Genomic DNA, 21,935 nt, shown 5'->3' on the forward strand with positions numbered 1-21,935 from the left:
TCACAGCTGTGACTGTGTATCATCTTCAAAGGAACTAATCATTAATCCGATGACCTAAATGACTTGAGTATGTTTTCCTTGCTATTTTTAACAACCAATTTTAGCAGATGGTTCAAAGTACTGGGGCTGGGACTTGGCATTTTTTCATTTTGCTTCATACATATACTCAATTTCCTCAGTTTTCTACATACACAATGTCAAACGTGTTGTAATTTTGGGTCTATTTATAGTTATTTCTGTGCGCCTTTCTTTTTTTGTTTCTTAAAGAAACACTGTTCATCTTTTTTTTCGCTTCTGTTTCGGCCATTGTAGGGAGAACCAGGTTCCCTAGGCTCTCCTGGGTTAAAGGTAAAGTCATTGTTGAGCTGTGTGCAGAGGCTGTAACAGCCAATTGGATCTTTGGGTCTTAATTGTCTTTCTTTCACTGCAAAGGGCCAGGCTGGCATCCCAGGTACCCCTGGCATCCCTGGCAAGAGGGGCTATAGGGTAGGCCTGGAGTGGAGTGATCATCGTAAATGTGTGGTTGTTCCTGTGTCTGTCTGTTTGGTTCCCTTTGATTGTCTTTAAAGTCAGATATTGATCAGATTTGTGGTTCTAAGTGATGCGTTCTGTTCACTGTTCTGTGCTGTTAGCTGTGCTTCACTTCATGTTTATTAGAGTGTACTGGTCTTTGATGTATGGAATACAACTGGCTCAGAATTGGACCATGTCCAACACATATTATGACAGACCTTTTCATACTTAATGTCAGTCACCTCTAATAACACTCATGCATCCTTTGATTCACCCTGAATCAAACGATGAATTATTGGAAGCCATTATTGGATGTGCTGTGATTGATTTGATTCAAGTAGTGTACTAACATTTGTCTGGAGCTACCTGGAGGCTTTGTTGTCATGGAGATCAGATCAGATATTCATCTCGACTTAAGACCCAGTAGCATACCAAAAGTACCAGAGTCTTCTGTTACATAGAGTTTGCATTGCATAGTACAATAATCAGCATACTTTTCTGGATATTCTTACCCATTATCCTGGGCACAGAAGATAATATGTGATGTGACATATGGACACATATTAGATAACAACAGCAGAACTCTATTTTCATTTTAATGCACAGATAACTACCAACAGCCACAAAATCCCATGTAACAACAGTGTGGGAGTGAGTGTAACAGCAAGAACACAAGAAACACAAATACATGCAGAACAAACATGTCACATCATGACAACTAGCTCCATGCCAACTGAGCCACCTTCATTGATGGTCATGTAAGCAGATAAATAAGTGTATGTTCTGATGTGCTTTTTATGTTCACAAATTTCAAACCAAAAACTCATAAAGCATCTTTGTCCAGTGCATGATTGCATTTATTATACTGATCATTCATGTCCTGTGTGTGTGTGTGGCAGGGGGACAAGGGTGAGCCGAGCATTGCAGCGCAGGGAATCAAAGGAGAGCCAGGTTCACCTGGACTTCCAGGCCTAGCAGGATCCAAGGTAAGAGGAAACAGTTTGGTCAGATCAGGTTATAGATACCTCCTCAAATGTGAATTAAAGGCTGGTTAAATGCAGTAACTGTTTAATATTCCTCTTACAGGGTGACAAAGGCAACCAGGGAGACAAGGTAAGACAAAGCAACACCGCAAAAACACTTAAAAAAAGAGTTTTTAATGAGACATAAGATCAGACAATCTGTGTCTTGTCTTCATTTATCCTCTAGGGAGAAGAAGGCCCTGAAGGCCCAGCGGGACCACGAGTAAGTCATCACTGTCAGACTGATGACAACATTTGTTCTCATGTATGGAGTTTATAAAAAGATTTTTGCTCATTATAGGGTCCTCCAGGCCCAACTGGAGAGCCAGGAAAGGCTGAAATCCTAAACAACGAAAATGTACGTCACTCTAATAGCTGAACTTTTTTTTTTAAATTCAAAAAAATAAATTATGAAATGACCTGATGTTTAAATTTATTATTATTCACAGGATATACGCAACATACCTTTGATGGTAAGGTCTTTGTAAAGTTTTATCACAGTAAGTGCAAAAATAGCATTTCTATGTCTGTTTAATGTTGAAAACTGTCCTCTCTCATAGGGTCCCCCTGGATTACCTGGACCTCCAGGTCCCCCAGGACAAACTGGTTCCAAGGTAGGAGGCATTCTAGAATGAATAATAAGACACAGGCTGTGTCCCTATAGAGCGGTATCATCCTTCAATGACATGTTGTAATCGCTAGTTGTAGACTAGGTCATCCCATTTGGACGGTTCCTTTATATGGCTTCAACAAACATGTCCCTCTTTTCCTTGGTAAGAAGGGATCAGGCAGATCCTTAAAGTATCCCAACATATTCAAGAAGTCACTGCACACCAGTGACGGTTAGATTCTGATACAATAGAAGAGACCTAAAGTGGACTCTTGACCTCTAATTAACAAAATGGAGAACAAACACCTTCACCTGACCAAGGCCTGTTTGGTGGTACAGTATGTAGCCTAGTGCAAGAAATGCCTCAACATTGACCTCAGTGCAATGTCAGTGCAGTGTCAGCATGGTGCTCCTTTGACACAAGGCAATGATTTCTCTGTGATTTAAATTTCTGGTTTTTACTATTTCTTCCATGAAATTAAACCAATACCATGATAACAGATTCAATCTACTTGATTTGACCTGAAGAGGCACACACCTCTGATCAAGTCAGGGTGTGAACATCAAGTAACAAATGTGCTATTAGTTCAGGCAGGTGCCTGCTTTACCTTGAAGGTAATCCAACCTTTGTGTGTCCACAGGGTGAAGTTGGTCTTCCAGGTGCTCCAGGACTTGATGGCGAGAAGGTAATACTTATCAGTAGTCCTTACTAGCAGCTAGATTTCTACATGCATGTCATGTACTCTCCTGTTACTAAACTTACATTGTGTTTTCAGGGACCCAGAGGAAAACCTGGAGAGCCTGGTCCTGCAGGCCCGGCTGGTCCCGAAGGTCCCAGAGGAGAAGGTGGCGTCATGGGCTTCCCAGGACTTAAGGGAGACAAGGGAGACATGGGTCCATCTGGATCACCTGTGAGTGCCGGTCCTCACCATGTACCACATCACACCACCCCTAACCCAAAGGCCGAGCCCCACATCTGTCATTATGCTGAGGGAGGCTGTGGCTTTTCCAGCTGCTCTCTTTCTGTTTAGTTAGATATTCAGCAGCTTAGAAGAGGATCACTGTGGCATGTAGTCCGTTCAGTGTTACTTCACTAAATATTTAATCCTGCATATGCATAACACTGCCTGATGCACTTGTTTTTTTATGTTTGACTCTGAGGTAGCCTGAACTACATTATATTTTTACAGCACTACTTACTATATGTTCAGCCAGTTTGTTTTGTATTTAACATGAAAAAGCAGGAATCTGTGTACACACACATATGCTGCAAATGCACAATGCGTCATCATGTGAAAGTTTGTTCACTAAAACAAACAGAGAAGGGCAAAGTATACTTAAAAATATCAGATATAAAAGTACACTGTGCATATTTCCCCTGTTGTTACTACTGCCTCATAGTAACATTATTCTGGATTTGCTTAGCTCTGTGAGAGTGAACCAACCTCTCTACTGTGGATGTTCCGATCCAATATTCAGCATTAGTATCGGACAATAAAATGAATCATCTGATCCGATTTATTGGCTTAAACTATCATGTAAATGGTCTGTGGATGTCTTTTTAACCAGGTCATACTCATTTCCAGGAGTTTAAATCTAGACAACTGGTCCCCTGAAACTCATTCCTTGAGTCTAATATCATGTAATATATCATGTAAATGTTTGGCTTAACTTGGAGGGCCATGCTAGTGTGTAGGAATCCATACAAGTAACATTTTTTAACACTTGCTAAAACACTTGTCATAGGAAGTTGCTGAAATTGCTAAATGTCCACACAACAAACTAAGAAGGCATAGGGTACACCTATATAAGTAGTAGTATATAAACTGAGCATTCAACTGATTTGTTAAAAATGAAGCTGTGTGTTGACAGCTTTATTTCAGCAATGCTGAAGGAAATTTTTCATATTAAAAGCAAAAAAGACACCTTTTGTTGCTAGCCTGTTGTCCCTCCTGCTGATTGGTGGAATGCTTTTTTATTAATACACACTAAGACTGGATTTGAAAATCAACTCATCAGTCCCCGAATTGAAACGCTCTGCCATTATCGTGACATTTATCTCCCCTTCCTTGTCCTGTAGGGTTTAGATGGCCCTACTGGTGAAAAGGGGGCTACAGGGGCCCCTGGCCCTATTGGATTAACTGGCGCAATGGTACGCAAAGGTGCCCCACAGGCTGCATTCTTCTAGGATGCAGTTTCTGACCTGACAAAAGGGGGCAAATTTAACATGTTCTGTTGGTTTCATCCCAAGTGCTGTGTGTGAAGTTTTTTTTACTTTGTTAATTAGTCTGACAAACTTGTCATCAACTGTTTCTGTTTCTGTGTCTTGTCCACATATTGTCACAGGGTCCTAAAGGCGAGTCTGGAGACGGAGGACGGTCAGAAATGGTAAGGCTTGGTCCTAAACCCACAGGCTTGGTTGGTGCACTTCATGATATATAAGGGGACAATATAGGTTTTATGAGCCATTCTTATTAAACTGCTGCTTGTGTGCATGTTTTTTTTTAGGTCTATGGTCCTCCAGGGCCCCCAGGGCCCCCAGGACCAGTTGGCCCAGTGGTGAGTCAAATATGCCAGAACTAAACTAAGCTAAAACTCATCATATCCAAAATTTCTCTAAAGATGCATTAGGAATTTTAAAGTTTAAAGTCAATCACAGAATTCTTCTAGTCAGATTTAAACTTGAATTTTACATCTTAGGCTTTGGTATTTTAAAACTTTGGCTTTGAAGAAATTATTTACAAAAAGTGAAACTTAAAATCTGTCTTAAAAGTCATAATTCAGGATTTTATTTTGTTTTGATCTAAACTCAGCATTCTGTGAAAACTATACTCTAAGTTATAAGTTAAAAGTCAAAATTGTTTTTCAAACAGCATTTTGAGAAAAGTCAGACTTTTGAAAACTCATAAGCTTATTTAGGAAAAAAGTCTTCAAAATTGGAGTCCTAATCCCCTTCTGTACATTGGGGAGTATTGCACTACATGAAAATTAAATGAATTAATTTAAAGAGAGAAAGATAGGAAGCAGGTAGAATATCAATAAAAAAATGACAGTATATAATGGATCCTTAATGAAGTTCTTATTTTTCTAAAGATTACAGTTTACACATTTTGAGGGTTATGTGGCACACTCTAGGTGCTGTTTGTAATGTACAGAGGACTGCTGTCAGTTATACCACTGTTCTTTTTTTATCCAGGGATCACAAGGATCTTCGGGGCCTAAGGTGAGTTTTATGAAGTACAGTATGATCCACCAACTTCACATTTTATTACATCTGCCTCCAGTCATACACTGAAATGAGTGTAAATTTAAGGACTGGCTTCCTTCTTGCTATCTCTCAGGGAGAGCCAGGCATTGGCATCAAAGGAGAAAAGGGAGCCACAGGTCAGAAAGGTGACAAGGGAGACAGAGGCCATCTTGGACTCCCCGTAAGTACAGTGGACGTCTTCACTTCCATTCAATGCCTCAGTTCAGAATTGTTACCATTTACTGTACTATTCTTATTCCAAATATTATTCTAATGATGGTTGGGCTGTTTGATATCGGGATACTTTTATATGGTGTCTATCACTTTGGGTTTCTATTCTTTATTCTTGGTTTACACTCACACTCAAAACTCATTGACCCACAGCATACAGTCACTCTCAGGTGAACAATAGTGATATGTGTCACATCATAAATTGCACAGTAACTCCTCTTTGTATGTGAAACCATGGCTCATGTTGTTGGAACAGTTGCAGTACTGTGAGCGACAACATGGCTACACCTATATGTCATCACCCACCACGGACGATCACTGTCACTTTACCTCCACCTCCACCAATTCCATCACCCTTTTGTCAGTCATCATCTGAATGTGTTGTTGAAGTCACCTGAGTCACAGCTTCACTCACCTCCCCTCCCCCCCCCCCACCTTCCCATCCCAAACCTCTCCCCACTCCCCCGACACCTTCCTCCCCCATCATCTCTGCTCTCTAACTGTGTACAACCGCTATACAGGGGGCTCATGGGTTAGACGGCAGACCGGGTCCAGTGGTGAGTGGCGCAAGTCCTGTTCCGGTCCCCATACCCGTCTCCTCCTCCTTCTCCTCCTCCTCCTCCTCTTCTTCCTACACCCCCCTCTGCTGCTGCTCTGCTTGCTTGATGTCTGCCTGTCATGTCCGCTTGCTTTTTTGCTTCCCTTGCTCGTCCTGTCTCTATTTCTTGTCACAGCACTCACAAGGACAAAACTGTTCAGGACAGGGGTCTGAGGATACAATGGCATTAAAAACGACTGTCATTGCATACATGACAACAATACACTTAAATGTTCCCACCGTGTACAGTATGTTAGAATCCCAATGAAGCAGTCCATAATCTGTATGAACCTGGTTAGATTATTAGCAGGTGTTGTTCATTGTAGGTATGCTGATATGCATATCAGTGTAATCAGTGTAAATATCAAGAAATACTCACTATATAATTCAAACCCCATTACTTACAGTACATACAATATTATCCTCTCCTCATTTGTAAAAATGATTAAATCTCTTGTAGCATAATAGAATTAATAATAACTAATTTATAAATGTTAACAGACCAAAAGGGGAAAAAATACACATAGACAGTTAATGCTGCATTGAAATGAGACTAAATGCAAAAAATATGAAACAAAACAGAACATTAAATTTATTATTTGAGTTGCTATAAGCATCAGCTGGTCCTGGTTCCTTGTACATTTAGCCAGCTCTTTAACTTTATCTTTATCATTTTTAAAGATGAAACAACAAAGAACAGCTGTAGCGGACAATATCATCAACAAATATTGGCAACAGCAGCAATCCCAGTGCAATAGCACAGTCTAGTTAAATATAGTTTAATAATGAGAAATGTACTGCACCAAAGCAGTAAAAGTGACATTATTGTGTTGAGGTAAATGACAGACAACAACACAGACACCACACAAGTATCCAGGCGCCATTATTGTCATTATTAAAAACATAATAGCTCAGCACAGCATGAATAATAAAGCCACTATGTTAACTACCTAAATTAGAAGGTTGCAAAATCATGTATCCGTTTCAATTGGATGCCATTACGGTGTTTATCCTCAGTCCTCCATCCTGCATCAACAGTTTCTCTCCTCCTGATTCTTTACCGACAGCAGGCTGCACAGCTGTTCTCTCTCAGAACTATCCAAAAAGGAGCATGCGAAGATGCTGTTTGTTCACATGTCACTCAGCACATGGACATGGACAGCACTGCACACACTGGATATTGCCTGAAATGCAAGACCTTCCTCTCCAATCCTGACTGCTACTCAGACCGAGAAATGCAGCTGTTGACATTTTATTCATTTCCCCTCCTTTTTAACAGTTTGAACAGTAGTTCAACAAGCTTAGTGTTTAAAAAAAGTGTCAGCAGAAAATAGTTTTTGTTGTTCATAATGACTAAAAAAAATGGTCCCAGACATATTTTGTGACATGTCCAACAGTAAGCTTGTTGATCTACTAATTTGAGAATTTTATCTTCTACTGTTGTTCTTCTGCTACCGTGTGTTTATGTTTTCAGATATTGATCTTCCTTGTTCTATTTTTAAAAGGGTCTAATAGGACCAGCAGGTGTGCCAGGGCCAGCCGGACCAAAGGGAGAGAGAGTGAGTATCTGTTTTTTGTCCTGTTTCTAAAAATAATGTAGAATGTCTTCTTATATGTTCTCTCATCACTACAGGGTGAAAAGGGAGATGCAGGATTACCAGGACCAATTGGGCCACAAGGCATCCCTGTGAGTCTGACACGACCATTTCATTTATTTATTAGCAACAATAAGGTGGTTGTTAGGAAACATTTTACCAGATCCTAAAGACAGCTGATGATACAGACATGATGTGTTTGAATAGATTTACTCTTTAAGCTCCCATTTGATGGCAGTCCTTAAACCCATTAGAGGCTATTAACACAGTCAGCTGTTTAACATTTGGCAAAATATGTTTAACATTTTACACACAGAGGAATAAAAACCACTACTTTCATTTTAGTGGCCAGAACACAGAACAATTTGTTTTGCCATTGATTTTATCAATGCAAAGCCTCCGAGCTGAATCTGCCTCCCTCTTCATTAATCCGAATATGGGCGACGAAGTGGAGCTCTCTCCCCTTCAGAGGGGCTAAGGTGGACTATGCAAGCAGAATGTTTGTAATGTAATGGTATCCATCTGTCATTCAAAGCAGCCATGCCCCTAATTGAGCATAATGCTTTACTGTAAATGTACATGTTGTCATGAAGGGGAACATTTTAACATGGAGGTCTGTTGGGATTGCCTTAGATTTGTAGCAAGCCTCAAGTGGTCACTCAAGGAATTGCAGTTTGTGGCTTCAGTTCTTTGCTTAGTTGTGATAAATTTATTATAATGGCAGCCATGATTTATTTTCTGTATCTATCAGTCTATCACATATATGAGGTGTATGCACTGCTGACCTAAATAAGTGCACTTCGCCATGTTTAGCCAATATACACAGCCTCTAATGGTAGTTTCCATTTATTTTTACAGGGTTTAGTAGGACCACAAGGACTCAAAGGAAATCGGGTAAGATATCACCTGAAATGTTTTGCCTGCAGTAAAGACAGTACAAACAGGGATCTGACCTAATAAACATGTTACATTTAATTAGCTTAGCTAAACACCTTAAGGGTTATTATTTAAAACAGGCAATAAAAACATGGGATTTGCATCCACAACATTATTTAACCTTTGCCATTACTGTTGCAACTGAGTTGTGTCGACTTCAAAGACACTGTCGAGGAGGAGACGTGAATGAAACAACCTAATATCAATAAATGGGATGTTCTCTTTGATATCATGCATAAACTGAAAGCCAGATGAGTCTGATAGTTTGCTTTGATTTTTTAATCAAGACGTCTTTTGCCTTTCTGAAGCAAATTACGTGTTTTGCAGAGGCTTTGTTTAAATCTGAGCGATGAACTTCTGAATAAATCTTGTTTGATTTTAATGTTAAATATAAATAACCTTAAAGACAGCTATGGTTACTTCATACAGTTCTCCTGTTGTATATAAATACAATGTGGATTCAGATTTTACACTTGAATTTTAAAGATAGATATCAGTCACATGTTTTGTGTATAATCATTGCTTATTGCTTGTCTTTATGCTAAGCTATGTTAACCATGTCCTGATCCCTGATTCCAGCTCTGGACTTAATGCACAAACATGAGATTGATATCCATAATCGTCTTAAAAAATACTGAACTGTTCCTTTATTTGGCACTCAATATATAAAAAATAGCTTAATAAAATGATTGTGTGAAACATAAAATGTTACATTTTCAGGTTGCAGTGAATCAGAGAATGTCTTCACACCCTTCCCATAAGAGAATGTTTCTGTTTCCTTCCCATTAACCTGTGACTCTTTTAATATTTCCACTCCCACCTTTTGAGTCTTCACATTTCATAAGCTCTTTCAGCATGTTCAACTGGCCTCCATTTCAATGTGCAAAACACTTCAGACAAACCTGATTGTGGCCGTTCAGTTGAAGGTGCTGAAGACAAAGCTGTGAGATAGTGTTGGTGTTTTTACTCTTTGTCCTGTCTTCCTTTGTTTCCGCAGGTCTTCCTATCCCCTTTTCCCTCCCTCCATCTTGCTCTGTGACCTGTGGCTCTTTTTTTATTGCCGGGGTTGCCTTCTCTCCCTCTCACAAACCTTGGCCTCCTGCTCCTCTTCCTGCATTCTAATGTAGTCCTGGTTTAATCTTCCTCCTCTTACATCTCTCCTTTACTACTCCTGTTTAACAGTGCCTCCTCATTGCAAGCCTCCATTAAGCCCTCCCAATCCCTCAGCCCCTAACCTACACCCCAATTCGGCAGTGCTCTCTCATCACTGTCAAAAAAGTAGAATTAGATGCTAGCACATCATGACTGTGCATGTTTTTGAGCAAAACATACAGCTGAATTTGTTAGATGGGTAGTGTGGACCTGTAACAGTTGGTGCATAAACTAGGAATAGCTGATGCTACAGGCTTCATCATTTCACAAGTGGTAGAACAGACATTCAGAGAATAGCATCACACTTATCATGGCTGCATGGACCTATCTCACCTCTGAATGTGAGCTTCTGCCACTACCAGCACTCACAGCTGGGTTTTACATTGACTGTTACAGCAATGAGACATGTCTTGAGATGCCAGGTGATGCTAAGGCATCTGAGGTATACTTGCTGTTCGATCACATGTGTGCATAGACAATTTATTTTTATTTATTCCTCTAGAGCAGACACTACATAACTCAGTTCTGTGTTTATTCACATCAGAAATTTGCCAGGTGGCACCTCAACATTGGTATTAGTGGGATCACAAACTCATAATTGTCAAACGTTGTGCTGAAAAACAAAGTCAGGGCCAATCAGCAACCTGTGAGGAACTATAAACTGTCATTTGTTGATCTGATTGGCTGAAGGCCACTATGATGGATCAAGTCACTAGTTTCCATTGATTTTTGCAGATTTCCTCATTGACATTTAATTAATTGACTTGCATTATTTACTGAAAGCAACATACAACATACAAATTGCCTATTTGTTCAATTATTCTATTTTAAATAAACCTCAAACTTTTCATGGCATTCAGTGTGGATAGGAAAGAATGATCACGTTTTCCTTACTGTGCACATGACAATAAATGCTCCAAATAGATGCAGGATCAGCAGCAGATATGCACACGGGAACGTGTAGCAAGTATATCCCAGACCTGAAATGCAGCTTGTAGGGTCTCTGATCTAGCAATTATCTAGTTTCACCATTTAAACATCACACATTAGGACTGAAACCTCACCGAATACACCAAAGAGTTCAAAAGAAATACACAAAACAGCACTTAACAATTTAGCGTCAGGTCATCTTATGCCATTTGCACCTAATATAGAAACAGTTGTCTGTAAGCCTACAAAAACATCTTTGCATAAATTATACAAATATACTTAAAGCTGCGGTGTGTAACTTGTATCGCCCCCTCTGGCAATAGCAGTAATTACATAAACACTATCCTGAGCAACTTTAGTAATATAAAAAAGAATGTGTAGGTGTGGAACCCATCCATTCTCTTATATACAAATACCTCAGTGGTGTGCATTTTTGGATGCTTTATTTACACATTTTTTTAACACATTTGTTTTTCATTAAAGGTAGGGTTGGAGGTTTTGAAAGTAAACACACGCCCCGTTCTCTCGGAGCTGACCCCGAAGCTACACCAGTCTGTGACTTCGACCATCATGCTCGTACCTCTCTGGTGCATGCAGAGCAGGAAGATAGTGACAACCAGCCAACTATATGTGCAGGGGCACCTCGTAGGATTGGCTGATGTTTTTAGCGTTTTATAGCTTCCACAGATGATTCATATTCTTCGTTTTAAAGCGAAACTGCCGAACTAATTGGTTGCTATCGGATTGTAGAGAGAGAAGAGAAGTTACACTAATTTAACAAAAAGTGCATCAGAATGAAATCTCCTACCCTACCTTTAATTAAGTATTTTTGGTAATATTTTAAATAGGGATGTCCCGATCAGGTCCCAATCCAATACCTTTAGGGTTCTCTACAAAGGCGAATGGCAGGTCACTCATTGGGATCATTTGTGCTATCTTGGCTGATGTCCTGCGCCTTGTCATGGGGCATGTTAGGGCAAATTACAATTTTTCGCAATTAATCTCAGAATCTCATATAATTGCAATTTTTCATCTGTTAACCTGCGCTGCAGGATTTGATCAAATTAATCTGCATTAACACGTTATCTTTAACAGCCCTAATAAATATATATCCGAGTACTGATCGTGAGGTAACGATCGAGTCTGAAACCACGTAACCACAATCGGATCTGGACATCCCTAATTTTAAAGCCAGATAAATTTAAGCCAGAATTTAAGTAACACACAGGTCCTCCAAAAAGCTTCCGCATTACACATTCACTGTGCAGCTAGTCTTTGGTAATGAAAGCATCCCATCAACTGCACTGGCCTTACTGTCTCCTCCCTAACTCCCTGTACTTACCCACCTTCCCCCTCCAGTTCACACTGCAAAAGCACACTGTTCTTTACAAACATGAAAGGCACACCCAGTTAATTAAGATAACTTTTTATATAGCCTAAATGGCATACATGTTCAACACCTGACAGATTCAATCTTACAAAAAAACAAGCATTTGCTTCATGTGTGGCTTAATGAGGAGAATTAAAGTTGGTCTTTTTTAATACGCTGTTGTTTGCAGGGAGAGAGGGGCAAGAAAGGCAACAGGGGGGCCAAAGGGGATAAGGGAGACCAAGGAGCACCCGGATTAGATGCCCCCTGTCCGTTGGTATGTCTGTAGTTCCATGTGTAACCAAGAGGCAAAGGGAAGGAACTTAGAATACAACAAGAACACAAACTGTATTCAGAGGTCGGCTTCCTTTTGGCTCTGGTGTTCTGTAGTCTAATGAAACTCAGGGAGGGTTGGTTTAGGTGTCCACTGTAGCCTGTTTCTCATAACGAATTTAATTTGAGAAGCTTTATGAGAGCAAAAAAAAGAATGAAACATGCAGAAGGAAACAGGTGAAAAAATGTGGATGGACCAAAGTACACAACTCTTCCTGAGGAACCCATTTTTTTTCAGGGATGAGACTGACAGGATACAGACCAACACTGCAGATGAGTTAGTGAAACACAATTTTGCATTAAAAAGCTGGGTATATATATTGGGAAGGTGTGCACAGGTCACAGTGCCTGGAGCCCATTTAAAACATTATCCAACCAATGAATTTTTACTCTGAATGCACCCATGTACAGAACATCAGACTTTCAATCAGGATGCACTGGTTACTTATTTATGTCTACGGGACAACCCCAGTGCTTTCAGACCCTCGTTATGAGGTCTCTAAGAGTTCAGGTTGGTAACTCTAGATTCATTTAACCCATTCTCATGGTGAGCTACACTATAGACCTGAAAGCTCATCACAGTTGGATCAGATCCTGTCAGTCCCAGGTCGCCTGCATGTTTAGGAAACCTGCAACCAGTCACCCAGCGGACAGAAGTGGAATCTCCTCCTGCCGTCAAGCAGTGGAGGACAAACGTCCCTCTGCTGCGCATGAGCGACAAAAACTGGATTTTTACATGGCTGATTTCACAAACAGGGTTTCCGAGGCTTTAAAGGGGAGAAAGGTGAACCAGGCTTGCCAGGCCTGGACGGGCTGGATGCCCCTTGCCCTGTGGTATGGTGCTCTTTCTTTCCCTTCACTTTTCCCAGCATGCCTTTAGCTATCATTAACCACACCTGGCACTGTGGGCAGATGGTGCAATGTAGAGACAAATCTGCATGTTTGTATGGGACTCTGACACAACTGTTTGTGTGAGAAGTGACTCACTGACCTTTTAATCAGCCGACTAAAGATTAAAAAAAAAAAAAAACTCTTCTAGAACATAAACAAGCCTTTTCCTCTGAGATCTAACAGTAAAAATCTTCTAGGTTAAATTCAGATGGAGATGTATGATTCTGACTTACATCACTGACACCTAACCAGATTTAATTCTTAAAAATAAAGCCCTGGTTTCCTGAACCATTTCTTGCATGGGAGCACTCTTTTCTCCATCTCCAAGGCAACTGAATACCACAGGTGATGAAAAGCAGTAGGAGCGAAGCACGGTTCTTCTTCTTCTGTTTTCGTTTTGACTTCTAGCCTCACAAAGCTAGCCTGTAGGTTTGAAATCCAGTCCAGGCAGAGCCAAGAGACAGCCTTGTAGATTAGTCCATCATCATTATCACAGGGATCATAACAAGTGGTAGTACAAGAGTCTGGCTTTGGGGGGCTAATGTCTTGTGTTAATTACTGGAAGATCATACAATCATAGTTAAAAATTCAGATAATATGAGAGAGGATCAGCGTATAACATTTCTGAATTCCATGGTAACAGGTAAGGGTATGGCTTTGAATTTTAAATTTCAAGCAATAGTTATCTAAATAAATGAGACCATGTTAGAAAATATTATCCATCAAAAACTGACTAACCTGTTTTAACACTATTATCAATTGAAGATTGTTTATCCTCAGTTAAACAACCGCAACTACTAATCTGTGATTTGTAGGTTTGGTGGTTCAATCCCAGTCTTATCCCTGACCCCCCATTCCTTAGGCAATGCATTTAACCTGATGTTGCACCAATGAGTGAATATGAAACAATGTAAAGGTGTAAATGTCATCCCTCTGTTGTGGTGTCAGAAATCATTTTTTTCATCATTTCATCATTCGTCATTTCTAAGCATAAAGGTTTCTAATCATCCTGGTTATGGTCTCATTTATTTATATATGGTATTAATGGTATCAGTGTTCGGTTCCTCCAATTCTGGAAGTTATTTTAACCATCACAAAGGTTTCTTTTAATAATATTGTGATCTCAAAAAGGAGTCAAATACGTAAAATCAAGATTATTTGAATATTTAAAAATAAATTTAAAATAAATAAACACTTTGACATCCAGAATTGCAGGTGGCCTCAATAAAAATGTGTTATTCAATATATATATATATAAAAAAACTTTTTTCATGATAATGGTGTTAATTCCTGCATCTCACATTATTTTTCACATTTCACCCTGTTTTCCTTTTTTTTTCCTCCAGGGAGATGATGGCTTACCTGTACCAGGATGTTGGAATAAAGTAAGTGCAGCAGTGTTGTTGCTGTACACTAACTTCACCATGAATGTGCTTTGAACTAACATTGGATATTTTTGCTCTCTCCTTTGCAGTGACGATAACTTTGGAATGGCTTGTGTGATTGTACATAGGATATTTATTTTTTTACTTTTCCTATTCTGTTACACATGGAAAAAAAATTAAAAATCCTAAAAAAGACATGGCAAAGTTTTTTGTACAGATTGTTTATTTTAATACGTATGATAGTGTTTATGTAATGGATTTTTTTTATATCTATGCATTATTTTATTATGATTGGATAAGTGAAAAAACAGATACATATGCATGATATTTGTGCATAATGTGAAGTGGATAATGCTTATTAACTTATTGCATTATGTTGTTTCATTGGAATAGACCATGCTGCACTGAGATGTGGAGCTGGAAAGATTATATTTGATATAAGTCTTAATTTGAACTCTCCTCTGTGTCAAGTGTTAAAAACAAACATGGAAAGCACTGCATACCTTCTATAAACTTTCACATGGTGACAGGACTATGCTCATATTAAACTGAGGAACGAGCCGATTTAATCCAGCAGATTATTGATTTAAGTAAACTGATGCCCAAAACTTGTAGGAAATGTGTTTTTTAGGTTGTATACCACTTCTAAATGGAGAATCAATATCACCCATTGTCATCTAAACATTGTTTGAATGTAGGTGACACAGGAAGAGACACAAAAATCTATACCGATGGCTTTTATTATAATTATTTGCACTGTTTCCAGCTTTTGTTTATTACATTAATGTGGACACCTTTTACACAAAACCACAGAGAGTTTTGGTCTGAGAATACCTTCAACTCAAAACTTTGCCTAAAGTCAGTTCCAAAAAATTTTAGAAGATTTACTGATAAACACAGTCTGCAGACATGTCACCTAATAATCTGGGAAGGTTCTTTAACTGTAGATTATACACAATAATATATCAGAAATTTTTTTTTTTTAGATAGATAGATTGAATTTGTATTCTACACCGTTAAACCTGCCGGCGGGTTTTAATGATTTCTGGTCACCATAGTCTGGAATGGTAATTGTGTCCATATTCAGATTTTCCTTTAACATGTTTCAATTTAAAATCTGCAAAAAGTTTTTATACTGAGAAAAAAAATATTCTCCATGACTCACTCTCTCACTAGCATCCAGCAATCATGTGACAAACCTTTTGGTCTGACCTGCAGGTTCTTACAGTTGATGTGTGCGGTAGAGTGCAGAGTCTGAAAAAAAATGATCTATAACATGTGGAACTCCCGTTCTTTCCATTATTGGTAATGTGACCACATGGAAAATATACACAGTAAAATTCAGTTTATTTACATTTTTGTCATATACATAATCACAGAAATCCAAGAAGCTTTTTTCCTTTCTATCTAACACAAAGATGTGTTTGAGTTCTCTCTACTTGTAGCCATGAATGTGCTGTTTGCATAGAGATCTAAATCATCAGGAGACGACCTCAAATCTCACCTTCTGAGGTCTGATATTTTAGTTCAGACTGAATCCAGACAATCACAGTTTGGTGTTAACACTTGTGTCGCGGAGGAGAGTTTCAACCTTTAACATTTTTAAGCTTTAAAATTCAGGCACAAACCTGAAAACTAAATGTCTTGTACAGCAGGAAAGGTCCATGTTTGAGCTCTCATTGTAAATAGTCTTGATGAGCAGCCACGCGCCCTGCTTTTTGACTGTCAGGTTGTGTTTTATTAACTGCGTTGTTTGTAGATTGTTTTTATTTTCTAATCAGTATACAGCCCATGTTGTTGGAAGGAACCCTCGCTGCTCTCACATAAGGCATGCTGCTGCACATTGTCTCATCCGTTTATGAAGAAGGCTGTAACCCGCTTGGACAATGGACATCTTTATTTTTTATAATGGACAAGCTATGTTCTTTAAGCTAACCTCATTAACTTCCCCAAGTGACTCAGTGTTGAAGACTGGAGGGACTGACCGTGGAGTGGATCTTGGTCCTTTTTATGCTGCTGCTCTCTTTACAAAGCTTTGTTTGTGTTGCTCTGCCTTGATTTGATGTTGCCATGAAAAGATTATTGTTGGATGTATGCCAGCAATAAGATGCTCGGTGTGCTGTGTTTGCTGTACAGTACCTCACATTAACTCATGCCTTAGTCACCAGCTGGCCTTCACTCTGCTGTCATGTTGATCATACGCTCAGATGTGTTCGACAATCATCATTAAATATACATTTCGGAAGATTTTGCTTCTGTTTGTCCAAAAAGAATCCACGGTGTCATAATAATCGTTGACCTCTGTTGTGATATAAAGTTAAATGTGCTGTCTCAATAACGAACAACATTTAAATAAATTCAAATGATGGAACAGTACTGCAGAGTGCTGCAGGAATTGTGTTAACACTTTCAGTCCTCTCAACCTGACCTAACACTGGAAATAAAGCTGAAAGTTTTTTTTAGTTATATTCTATGACATAAAATACACAAGTACTAGAATAAGTGGGCTGTGCTTAGTCAAGGTGACACCAAGGTCATGTGACCATGGAAGGAGAAGCTTGTAATCTGCTAACATACTAAAGGCCAAAAAAAGGGTTTAGCTTGATGAGACCAGTATAATACAAAGTGGGTTATAATGTTGTCTGGAACGAAACCATTACTAAAACACAAAAAACATTGTTTGTATTCGTAAAAGATTTTTTTTTAACCCACAACTTTAAAATCTAAAATCTGATGGATTCTATTTTTATTTTATTTAAGCACTTTAGTTTGGAAGGTGAAAAAAACAGACCTATGAGTAAGAGTTTTTATATCTTTTTGAGCATTATGAATATGTGATAGACCAATAAACCTGTAAACAGCTGGATCATTACAGATATTTTGTCTAGTTATCTTAAACACAATCCCATTGGTTTCAATTCAGCTTTTTGTTATTCGTTGTATTATAGTATTATATATTATTTTGTTTATTGTATTAAATAGCACAACCACAACCTCAAAGTTAGCTGCTTACATAGGGGCATGCACGAGCACCAGACTTAATCAATCAAATATGCACAACAATGGATGGATGGATGGATGGATGGATGGATGGATGGATGGATGGATAGATAGATAGATAGATAGATAGATAGATAGATAGATAGATAGATAGATAGATAGATAGATAGATAGATAGATAGATAGATAGATAGATAGATAGATAGATTAGACATTATGATTGGATGCAGGATGCAGGAAGGGTTAAATTCCATTGGAATCTTAGGTCCCCGCCAATGTCAAAAGCAAATCTACACCCTTGCATTAAAGCATGGTCAGCTGATTAATCTGCAGGAATTTGACAGCTGGTTGTAACCTAACACATACAATGTGTCTCATTACGTTCTGAAATAATTATTACATATTGACCTGATATGAATATCTTAGTGCGAAGCCATTTAAAACATATTATCATAGCTGCTTCATTATAGGACTTCGTACGAATATATAAATAAACTATTATCAACTAAACATTACTACAGATTCAATTCAGCCTCAGCTTTCCCTTAAACCTTAACCTGTACATTCATAAGTTTACCTATATAGACACAGTATGGTTCCTAACACACTGTCTAGTTTTACACGTTACATGCATGTACTGTGCACTCACTTGCATATTGTGTGAATAGTGCCAGTAGTGGATGCACAATTTCAAGACTTTTAGAATTATGTGAGAAATTTAGTTAAAATAACTTTTCATCACTTTGAGTCATGACTCCTGAAAATGTATTGAATATCAAATTATTAAATATGTCTATGATTTTATTCTGAAGGGCCAGCATCCTTTCCAACTGGCTAAGAAGTAGAAATGCCAGAGACCGTCTCCATGAAGCCACACAAAGGAAACTTGAAGACATTTGGAGATCTCTTTGAGTTATTATCCACACCTGGAGTTGGCATTTCAGAGTATCCAGGAGGCTGGACACAAGGGCCAGTAAGTGTGGGAGGCTTACTGAAGCCTCTCTGGGCAGGACATCCACCACAAGCCGCAAGGAGGCAGCGCACCTTCTCTCACCGCGTACACTCCCGTCTGTTTAACTCTTTGTGAAACGAGGCATGGGCGCTGTTTGATGTAACGTCATTACTGTCACTGTGATAAAAGAATTCAGAGCAGCTCACAGTGCAGCGAGAAGCCACGTGTTTCAACAAACAAACAAACAAACAAACAAGGGGAGACCCATTTTGATGATTCCTTCTTGATTCTCTCACTGCCCTTTAGCTGCAGCTACGATGTTTGTTTGAATGATTGTGCTGTATAGGAAACCAGCATCACACATCATGCATGGTCATATTTAGAATTGTTATTTTTTTTATTAAGGTGTAATACGACATCACAGTTCAATGCTGTATTTGTAAGTATTGTACAATATAAGACAAAGGATTGTATGTATAAAGGTACTCAGTCTTTGTAAATAGAATGATGAAACAAGTACAGAGCAAACATCAAAAGGGCAGTATTTATTCATAAAATCACCATATTAACAGTTTATTGCAATTTCAAGTTCATCAAATATATTACTTCAAAGCGATATATAAATACAAATAGCATTGTTTGGTATTTGTCTGAAAGGTCTAGCAGATAAAAAAGGGTTAAATATAAATGTAAACATCACAGTCACAATATTCTAGCAGCAGTTTTCTCATTATACATGCAGACAACATGAAAAGTGCCCTTCGTCAGTGTTTTACATGCCGAAAAACTTTCCTGTTTCATTGAAAATCAAATGTACAGAAGCATTCCTTATGTCATTGTAAACAGACCTGGCTCGAATAGCTGTAACACTTTTATTTATTTGTTGTTGTTTTCTAGTTTTTGAGTTTGGTAGTTTCAGAGAAAATAGAAGTATGTTCAGTTTCAACAGGAGCAAGTGTATCTAGACAAAAGTGTAAAAGAACATCACGCTGAACAACAACCGCAAGAGCTCAAAACACAGGCAACACAATATCATTCTCATATTATTGTGTTCCATCTGTTTGATGGTGTTTTGTTTGTTTTAATTCATTTTGTGTGATGGTGTTTTGTCTATTTTACTTTGTCCTATTGTGTTTGTGTTTTGTATGCGTTTTATATGGTTAATTTTTGTTAGTTTAATTTGTTTTGTTCGTTTTACGTAATCGTGTTAATCAGATTGTTTTTGCTCGTTTTACTGTTGTGCCATTTTTTTGTTTATTGTTTTCCGATTGTGTCTTTTGTGTTGGGTTATTTGTATTTTGTCGGTCACATTGTGTTGTGTACGCGCCTCATGTTGTCAGTATGTGTGTTTTCATGATGCAGTGGCCTGAGCTCTCGGCCATTATAGAAAAGGGATCATAAAAATGACTCAGTCCTTCCTGTCGGGCTTGGTAACACTAACAGAATCATTGATTATTAGATACACTTGCTAACTGATGTTTCAACTTTCTGCTGTTACATGAAGAAACTCCAAAAACGTTTATTAACATTTATGAAGAGAGTGAAGATGGAAGCTGCATCATCATGCACTTCCTGCTTTTTGCCTTCACATTTCTACATACATTTTTGCACAAATAGACTTTATTTACTGGGCTTGCTTTGTTATATATATATTTACTTCGAATCTTTAAGTAAATATGAATTTATACTGCATGAACTGGGTTACAGAGCAGAATAGTAGCACTGAATCCATGTAAAGGCATTACTGTTACACACAGCCGTAACTGCAACATGCACATTTTATTGTGACAGATGTGTTATTATCACCGTGGGTTTTTTTTTTTTTACTTTATGTGATGAGCTCTTTAGGTAAACCTAAATACAGAGTATTTTTCATTTGTTTTTTCATTTAGTTCTGTAATCTGATTTCTGTTTGGAGTCGCCAAACGTTTAATTTCTTGCCACGATGTCAGTCAAAGGGTGAAGATTTCTGCCAAATAATCCATTTCCTGCAGGGATGTTTCTTGTAGCTGTAGCTTATTAAAAAGAAGCAATCATGTGAAGCCATGATTGGTTGATTGGTACTAAACTCTACCCCTGTCTGACTCATTGAACCAATCAGAGGCTTTGTATTTGTTTGTTAACTTTCCAGCTCTGATTCATGCAGGGGCTCATGTATACTATTTAAATTATATTTACCACATCACAACATGTTACATTCATGGAAAATGGTGGCAGTAACATAAATTTACTGTTTGTGGTTGTTACAGTCATAACTGTTATTATACTAATGCCTCAAAGAGCTCATCATGTTCAGTCATGACATGTTTGTTTCTTTACGTTTGCACAGTTTTAATTTGGAAAAGATCACATGTTAAAAAGAAGTCTGTTACTTTTGCTATTTACTATTTTGATCAAAGTAGAAATCTTGATGTATAATTAGTTTGGTTTGAAATTCAGATTAGAACGATATCTGAGAATGGATAAATGGGCATTATACAGAAGTTGCATGCTGTTATTTAGCCTGTATGAAGCACTATTTACACTTGTTTATTTTTTTTCCTATATTGGTAATGGAACACACTGTCCATTTAGATGTTTAAAAATAAGAAATCTGCCGGCTGAGTGCCCACAGGTGCGAGTTTCTGTGCTGCGGTTGACATTGAAATGAGATGTATAAGTTTGTTTTCCAAGATTCAATGTGACTCAGAGGGGAGGTATTCACTGCAGTGTGCTGTCAGAACGGATGATGTTTATAAGTGAATGATATTGTTTTTTGTTTTTCCAAAAGATTTCATTTTTACACTTTATAATCCAAACAACGGCAGCTGTTGTCACTGATTGCCAGACAGATTCACTGTTCAGTAAAAAATAAAATGTTGAAGCTATTTGTCATTGACTCTGAATAAAGAATCCCGTTTAAGATGGATTTACGTTTTTTTATTTATCTGCACGTTTTACCCAAAACAAAATATTTTCTTAAACCTAACCACCCATTTTTATTATTTTTTATTTGTATTACACAGTAGGTAAACCCCACATTTTTAAATGTGTGATACCTTAAAATACAAAACACACATTGATCACAAACAGAACGTTAGACTTGAGAAGGGTCTGTTACTGATAGCTCTTAATGTTTCTTAAATTGCAGGCTCTCTTCTCTTCACCACACACACCTAAGTAGCATGCTTG

The 21,935-nt window shown here is 38.3% G+C and overlaps 1 protein-coding gene across 10 annotated transcripts in view; it reads left to right on the top strand.

Moving 5' to 3' along the window:
* col13a1 (collagen, type XIII, alpha 1) overlaps nt 1-21,631 on the top strand; it is a 102,629-nt gene extending 80,998 nt beyond the window's left edge. For 8 of the 10 annotated variants that reach the window (XM_028423864.1, XM_028423867.1, XM_028423868.1 and 5 more), the window contains 20 exons: nt 313-348; nt 433-486; nt 1,413-1,499; nt 1,600-1,626; nt 1,723-1,758; nt 1,837-1,893; nt 1,985-2,008; nt 2,096-2,149; nt 2,787-2,831; nt 2,922-3,056; nt 4,226-4,297; nt 4,492-4,533; nt 4,654-4,704; nt 5,342-5,368; nt 5,487-5,573; nt 6,145-6,180; nt 7,727-7,780; nt 7,855-7,908; nt 8,675-8,710; nt 13,293-14,765. In XM_028423864.1, coding sequence (XP_028279665.1) covers nt 313-348; nt 433-486; nt 1,413-1,499; nt 1,600-1,626; nt 1,723-1,758; nt 1,837-1,893; nt 1,985-2,008; nt 2,096-2,149; nt 2,787-2,831; nt 2,922-3,056; nt 4,226-4,297; nt 4,492-4,533; nt 4,654-4,704; nt 5,342-5,368; nt 5,487-5,573; nt 6,145-6,180; nt 7,727-7,780; nt 7,855-7,908; nt 8,675-8,710; nt 13,293-13,511 — 1,233 coding nt within the window. In that variant the 3' untranslated portion in view covers nt 13,512-14,765. The other 2 variants (XM_028423873.1, XM_028423874.1) reach the window with 2 other exon arrangements.
* The last annotated feature ends 304 nt before the right edge of the window (nt 21,632-21,935 follow it).

Source organism: Parambassis ranga, chromosome 15 (assembly GCF_900634625.1).
Source record: "Parambassis ranga chromosome 15, fParRan2.1, whole genome shotgun sequence".
In the NCBI taxonomy this organism is placed as follows: domain Eukaryota; kingdom Metazoa; phylum Chordata; class Actinopteri; family Ambassidae; genus Parambassis; species Parambassis ranga.